The sequence below is a fragment of the Capricornis sumatraensis genome, chromosome 22 (assembly GCF_032405125.1).
Source record: "Capricornis sumatraensis isolate serow.1 chromosome 22, serow.2, whole genome shotgun sequence".
NCBI lineage: Eukaryota > Metazoa > Chordata > Mammalia > Artiodactyla > Bovidae > Capricornis > Capricornis sumatraensis.
The window spans coordinates 39,895,098-39,902,571 of record NC_091090.1 but is presented as its reverse complement, the minus strand read 5'-3'; the positions used below and the strand labels follow the sequence as shown (position 1 = coordinate 39,902,571).

Genomic DNA, 7,474 nt, shown 5'->3' with positions numbered 1-7,474 from the left:
CGTTATCAGGCAAATTCTTTACCACACTGCGCCACTAGGGAAGCCCATCCAGGATTCAAAGGGGAGTTTAAATCATTCAATAACTATAGTTAACCCCTGTTTGGTTAAGAGCGCAAGTAACTATTGCCCCCCCAAAATCCTCTTTTCTGCCTTCCACAAACAGCACCAAAATAGCTCTGAAGGGATTAGCACAATACATCAACATCTGTGCTGTACCTGGAATTGTTAAAATAATAGTGATGACAGGTGTCTAGGTACCACTTTCTTAATGGTTTTCAATGTCTATTGATTTATTTTCATAGCTTTCCCTCCCTCTTTTACATCCTTGGCTTTATGAAGGAGCCGAGGAACAGATTTTGCAATAAAGGCTGATTCTCTATTCCAATACTGAAAAGAACTAATAAAAATAATCACTTGGCTTTTAAGCAGAAAGCTTCCATTTACAGTATTTCACCCTTCCCCCCCCTTCTAAGCCCCTTGTTATCTAACATAATGGTTAGAATACATTTCCGTCTCTCCCCTTAATAATTTCATGCATTAACATCCTCTTCACACACCACACACACACACACACACACGCAAGCACGCACAGCAAAAGGAAAAAAGGCAGCAGAAATCTCAGCTGTACTTCTAGCCCTTTTAAAAAGTTTGCTCTGTAAATTGGAATGAGGTCAGATTTGGAGCTTCTCATTGCACGCGGAGATTATTATTGCATCGGGTTCCAAGCCAATGGGAAGCTCGGGGGAGGGGCTTGGCACGAGGAAGCGTTGGTTACAGCGGCTGATTGGCCGCTGCCAAGACTGGGAAAGGATAAAGAGGCGCGAGGCGGAATTGGGGTCCGCTCTAAGCTGCAGCAAGGGAAACCGTGTGTGAGAGGAAGAGGCCTGTTTCGCTCCGGGTCTCTAGTTCTTGCACGCTCTTTAAGAGTCTGCACTGGAGGAACTCTGCCATTACCAGCTCCCTTCTTGCAGGAGGGAGGGGGAAACATACATTTATTCATGCCAGTCTGTTGCATGAAGGCTTTCTGGCGTCCTACCTTGCAACAAAATAATTGCACAAACTCCTTAGTGCTGATTCCGCCCACAGAGAGTCCTGGAGCCAGAGCCTTTTCGGCTTTGCATTGTAAGAGAGGGACTAACTGATAGAGACTATGTCGCTTTCCTGAGCTTCTGAGAGCGCTCGCGAACTGGAATCAACTGCTTCAGGGGAAGGAAAAAAAAAAAGACTTGCCTGGGAGGCGGCGAGAAACTTGCATTGGAAGCTTCAGCAACCAGCATTCGAGAAACTCCTCTCCAGTTTAGCACCGTCTCCAGGACGCAGAGCCGAGAGACAGCGCAAACTGCGGCGCGGTGAGAGAGAAGAGCGAGAGAGAGGGAGATTCTCCAGCCTGGGAACTATAACTCCTCTGCAGGAGGCGGAGTGCTCCCGCCCCGCATCTTTTTAGAGACTTTTCTCTCTTCGCCCACCTCCGCCCCGACCAGGAGTTGAGCCGCCCGCTCGACCGCCGCGCACGTACCCCCGCTCGGCGTGCGCTTGGTCCCGGGAGCCAGGAGGGCCCGGCGATCGCGCCGCGGCCGCCGCGAGGGTGTGAGCGCGCGTGGGCGCCCGCCGAGCCGGGGCCATGGTGCAGCAAACCAACAACGCCGAGAACACGGAAGCGCTGCTCGCCGGCGAGAGCTCGGACTCGGGCGCCGGCCTCGAGCTGGGCATCGCCTCCTCCCCCACGCCCGGCTCCACCGCCTCCACGGGCGGCAAGGCCGACGACCCGAGCTGGTGCAAGACGCCGAGTGGGCACATCAAGCGGCCCATGAACGCCTTTATGGTGTGGTCGCAGATCGAGCGGCGCAAGATCATGGAGCAGTCACCCGACATGCACAACGCCGAGATCTCCAAGCGGCTGGGCAAACGCTGGAAGCTGCTCAAAGACAGCGACAAGATCCCTTTCATTCGGGAGGCGGAGCGGCTGCGCCTCAAGCACATGGCTGACTACCCCGACTACAAATACCGGCCCAGGAAGAAGGTGAAGTCCGGCAACGCCAACTCGGGCTCCGCGGCCGCCGCCGCCTCCAAGCCCGGGGAGAAGGGCGACAAGGTCGGTGGCAGCGGCCACGGGGGCGGCGGCGGCGGGGGCAGCCACGCGGGGGGAGGAGGCGGCGGCGGCGCGAGCGGCGGCGGCGCCAACTCCAAACCCGCTCAGAAAAAGAGCTGCGGCTCCAAAGTGGCGGGCGGCGGGGTCGGCAAGCCCCACGCCAAGCTCATCCTGGCGGGCGGCGGCGGGAAGGCGGCGGCGGCCGCCGCCTCCTCCTCCTCCTCCTCCTCGTCGTCGTCCTCGTTCGCCGCCGAGCAGGCGGGGGCCGCCGCCCTGTTGCCCCTGGGCGCCGCCGCCGCGGCCGCCGACCACCACTCGCTGTACAAGGCGCGGACTCCCAGCGCCTCGGCCTCGGCCTCCGCGGCGGCCTCGGCCTCGGCCGGCCTGGCGGCCCCGGGCAAACACCTGGCGGAGAAGAAGGTGAAGCGCGTCTACCTGTTCGGCGGCCTGGGCGCGTCGTCCTCGCCCGTCGGCGGCGTGGGCGCGGGCGCCGACCCCAGCGACCCCCTGGGCCTGTACGAGGAAGGGGGCGCCGGTTGCTCGCCCGACGGGCCGAGCCTGAGCGGCCGCAGCAGCGCCGCCTCGTCGCCGGCCGCCGGCCGCTCGCCCGCCGACCACCGTAGCTACGCCAGCCTGCGCGCCGCCTCGCCCGCCCCGTCCAGCGCGCCCTCGCACGCGTCCTCGTCGGCCTCATCCTCCTCCTCGTCGTCGTCGTCCTCCTCGTCCTCGTCCTCGGGCTCGTCGTCCTCCGACGACGAGTTCGAAGACGACCTGCTCGACCTGAACCCCAGCTCAAACTTTGAGAGCATGTCCCTGGGCAGCTTCAGCTCGTCGTCGGCGCTGGACCGGGATCTGGATTTTAACTTCGAACCCGGCTCCGGCTCGCACTTCGAGTTCCCGGACTACTGCACGCCCGAGGTGAGCGAGATGATCTCGGGAGACTGGCTGGAGTCCAGCATCTCCAACCTGGTCTTCACCTACTGAAGGGCGCGCGGCTGGGAGAGAGGGACCGGGCGGGTGGGGTGGGGGGAGGACCAGAGAGGAAAATGAAAAAGGAAAAAAAAAAAAAAAGCGAACAGAGTAAAGAGTTGCAAGAGAAAAGGGAAAACAAGAGGGGGTTAAAAAAAAGAAAAGAAAAGGAGAAAAAAAAAGTGAGCAGGGCCGGCCTCGGCCGCGTCCGGGTGGTCGGAGAGCAACGCCACGGCGTCTGGGGACCCGCGCTCCCAACCCCCATCTCGCCGGCCGGAGGGACGCGGCGGAGGCGGAGGTAGACAGGGGCGACCTTTTATTGTTCTTGGTGGTGTTGTTGATGGCGAAAAAAGCGACTTCGAGTTTCCTCCCCTTTGCTGGAAGAGACCCCCCCCACCACCACCACCACCAGCCCTTCCAACGAGCTTCCGGACTTGTCTGCACCCCCGGCCAGAAGCCGAGTTGGTAGTTTTCTAGCGACTGAAGGAATCGTCTATTTCTCTCTCATCGCTCCCTCGGTGTTTTGGGGCTACTTTACTTGGTTTTTTGTTTTTTCGATCCGGAGGGGAGGGGGACTCCGGCATGCCCCGGGAGGGGTTTTGTTCTCAGCATCCCCGTCCTTAATCTCCCCCCCACCCCCGCAAGAAGACCGAAGGCTCCGGGGCGTCGAATTTGACCGACTGCAGGTATTGCGGGGAGAGGGGAGTCGCAAGGGCCTCAGCGCCGGGACTGAGAGACTCCACGCTGGCGAATTCCCGTTTTGTTTCTGGAGGGCTTTTTATTTTCCTCCCCCTCCCCCGCCTTTTTTTTTTTCCCCCCTCTCTTTTTTTTTCTTTTCTTTTCTTTTTTTTTTCCCTGCCCCTGCAAGCCAGAGGAGGAGACGTTGAGTGACCGGCGCTCGGAAATGACCCGAGAACCTAGTTGGAAAGCCACACCAGCCAGGACGAGGGGCGGGGAGGAGAAGGCCACGAACTGGAAGGGGGGCGAGTAATAAAACTGAAATGGATTTGCACGTTCGAGAGAAGGTGGCGGCGTCTCCTGGGCCTCCGCCTCCTGCATCTCTGAAACCAGTGAGGTGAGACTTCACGGCCCTGCAGGCGCGGAGGAGAGGAGACTGTTTGATGTGGTACCCGGGGCAGTGGAGGGCGAGTGGTGTCGGGGGGGAAAAAAAAGGTTTTTTGCTTCTCTTAATCGGAATCGTGATGGTGTTGGATTATTTCACTGGTGGGGTTAATATAGCATGTTATCCTGTCTATCTTTTAAAGATTTCTGTATTAAGACTGTTGAGCAGTTTTTAAAATAGTGTAGGATAATATAAAAAGCAGATAGATGGCGCTATGTTTGATTCCTACGACAGAAATTATCACCAGCTTTTTTTCATTCTTAACTCTTTAAAGGATTCAAACGCAACTCAAATCTGTGCTGGACTTTAAAAAAAACCAATTCAGGACCAAATTTTTTCTCAGTGTGTATGTGTTTATTCCTTATAGGTGTAAATGAGAAGACGTGTTTTTTTCCCTCACCGATGCTCCATCCTCGTATTTTTTTTTCCTTGTAAATGTAATCAGATGCCATTTTATATGTGGACGTATTTATACTGGCCAAACGTTTTTTTTCTTATTTTGTCCCTTTTTTTTTTTTTTTTGCTTTCTTTTGCTTTGCTTTCTTTCTATTTACTTCCTTATTTCTTTCTTCCTGACTTTCTTTTTTCTTTCGTTTCTTTTTTCTTTTTTTTTGGTAGTTGTTGTTACCCACGCCATTTTACGTCTCCTTCACTGAAGGGCTAGAGTTTTAACTTTTAATTTTTTATATTTAAATGTAGACTTTTGACACTTTTAAAAAACAAAAAAAGACAAGAGAGATGAAAACGTTTGATTATTTTCTCAGTGTATTTTTGTAAAAAATATATAAAGGGGGTGTTAATCGGTGTAAATCGCTGTTTGGATTTCCTGATTTTATAATAAGGCGGCTGGTTAATATCTCACACAGTTTTTGAAAATCAGCCCCTAATTTCTCCATGTTTACACTTCAATCTGCAGGCTTCTTAAAGTGACAGTATCCCTTAACCTGCCACCAGTGTCCATCGTTCGACCTCAGCCCTATAAAAAGGGGAGGAGAATTAGCCAAACACTGTATGCTTTTAAGAAAAACGAGTTTTTTAAACAAAATACTGTTTTATGTAGAGGCTTTAAAACTGGTGCATTTACAGCAAAAAGGGATCCTGTAGCTTTAACTTGTAAACCACATCTTTTTTGCACTTTTTTTATAAACAAAAACGTGCCGTTTAAACCACTGGATCTATCTAAATGCCGATTTGAGTTCGCGACACTATGTACTGCGTTTTTCATTCTTGTATTTGACTATTTAATCCTTTCTACTTGTCGCTAAATATAATTGTTTTAGTCTTATGGCATGATGATAGCATATGTGTTCAGGTTTATAGCTGTTGTGTTTAAAGATTGAAAAAAGTGGAAAACATCTTTGTACATTTAAGTCTGTATTATAATAAAGCAAAAAGATTGTGTGTATGTATGTTTAATATAACATGACAGGCACTAGGACGTCTGCCTTTTAAGGCAGTTCCGTTAAGGGTTTTTGTTTTTAAACTTTTTTTTGCCATCCATCCTGTGCAATATGCCGTGTAGAATATTTGTCTGAAAATTCAAGGCCACAAAAAAACAATGTTTGGGGGAAAAAAGAAAAAGAAAAAAATCATGCCAGCTAATCATGTCAAGTTCACTGCCTGTCAGATTGTTGATATATACCTTCTGTAAATAACTTTTTTTGAGAAGGAAATAAAATCAGCTGGAACTGAACCCTAAATCTTGACTTTTGTCATTATTATGCCCAAAGCCTAAGATTGGAAGGGCCCTATGGCTTGTAGAAACTACACCATCTGCCCTAGCTTTGAAACAAGTGAGTTCTCAGGCCTGTTACTTGCCATCTAATTGAGGAATAAATCCTCCTAAATTCCTCTTACTCTGATTGGGCAGGCACTAACCCTGAAACCAAGTGTCAACTCTACACACTTTCTAGGAATTTTCTGAGTTTACCTCCATTTAAATCAATGCCCTTTGTCTTGAAATTTTAAAAAGAAGGGGAGGGGTAATGTAGACAGAATTCTTTACAGATAAAACCAGGTCCTAAAACTGCTTTCTCCTTTATTTGCCTAGATTTACCATCCAGCAGCAGCTAGAATTGTTTCTCACAGATTAGGAACAAAAAGGCTGTTTAATTATCAATATATTGTGGTGAAAGGCATTACCTGTTACGAGATAAAAAGTTGTATCCATTTTTTTTCCTCAAAAGCGAGAAGCTTCATGTTGTGCCAAAGTCTTTGTGTGCCATGACCAATGTGGTTATTCCTGTCAGTGAAGGAGAAAAAGTACCTTGAATTTCCTAAGGCCTGTTAGTATTTGGTTTGGACCCTGCAGTTTGCTAAGAGGCACTATTTCCTGTTTACTTTGAGGGTTAACAATTGCTAGTAACTAACAAAGCCCATCTTCTCTTCCAAGTGTTTGTTTAAAATGTCTGCTTTATATGTCTTCTGGTTTTTCAGCACTGGAGAGGAGGGGTTAATAAGACCTATGTGGAAATAACTTTTAATCATCAAGATTGCTTGTAGATAAGGAAATCTCCATTCTAGAATGTACAGTTGGATGAAGAGAATTTTGGAGACCAAAAGAAACAATGTTTTCTGGTCAGTGAAAATAATTCTACCCTCCAAAATAATGTAACTATTGCATTTCAGTGTAATTTCATCGTTCAAAGAACATTTTAGCTACTAGAGTCCAAATTTTTATTACATGTATTCACTAATATATTTAGTTTTAATTGCACTTGTGTTCTGTAATTATGTGTTTTTTTTTTAAATTAAAAAACCAACTTGGTATCTTATGTTAGTCTCTTCAAATACACTTGTCTCTTCAAAGACTCTAATTGCTTTTTGTTCATGGTAGTGATAACAACTGTTTAATTTTTTCAGATCCAAAATATGAAAACCTTGCCATAAATGACTATATGATATAATTTTTAAGTATATTTATTTCCTAGGGTTCTCCTGCTGAAACTGCATTTATTGCCCCTTGACAGCAGACACTTTAGCTGTTTAAGAATTTTGATAACATTGCTTTAAAAAGAAAAGCTTAAAACGTGTGATCTTCCTAGGAGGTGATAGAGTAAATGTAGGAAACATTTTTGTACTTCCTTTCCTCTGAATCAGTCTTTATTCATAAGGAACACTTATGTATTAGGTGGTAGAAAGGAATAATAAATCTGAGAAACCAACCAGTTTAGGATGACTTTTAATTTTCAGATAATTGAGATCAATAGAAGAGAATAAATTTCAGATTTTAAGAATAAAAGCCATGTTTATTTAAAAATACTGTTCTGACTCTGGGCTTGATTAGAAATACG

General features: G+C 48.2%; 1 protein-coding gene across 1 annotated transcript; it reads left to right on the top strand.

Moving 5' to 3' along the window:
- The first annotated feature begins 1,621 nt into the window (after nt 1-1,621).
- Nucleotides 1,622-3,073, top strand: SOX4 (SRY-box transcription factor 4). Its single transcript, XM_068961133.1, has one exon. The coding sequence runs from the start codon at nt 1,622-1,624 to the stop codon at nt 3,071-3,073; it is 1,452 nt and encodes a 483-aa protein (XP_068817234.1).
- Nucleotides 3,074-7,474: the final 4,401 nt, after the last annotated feature.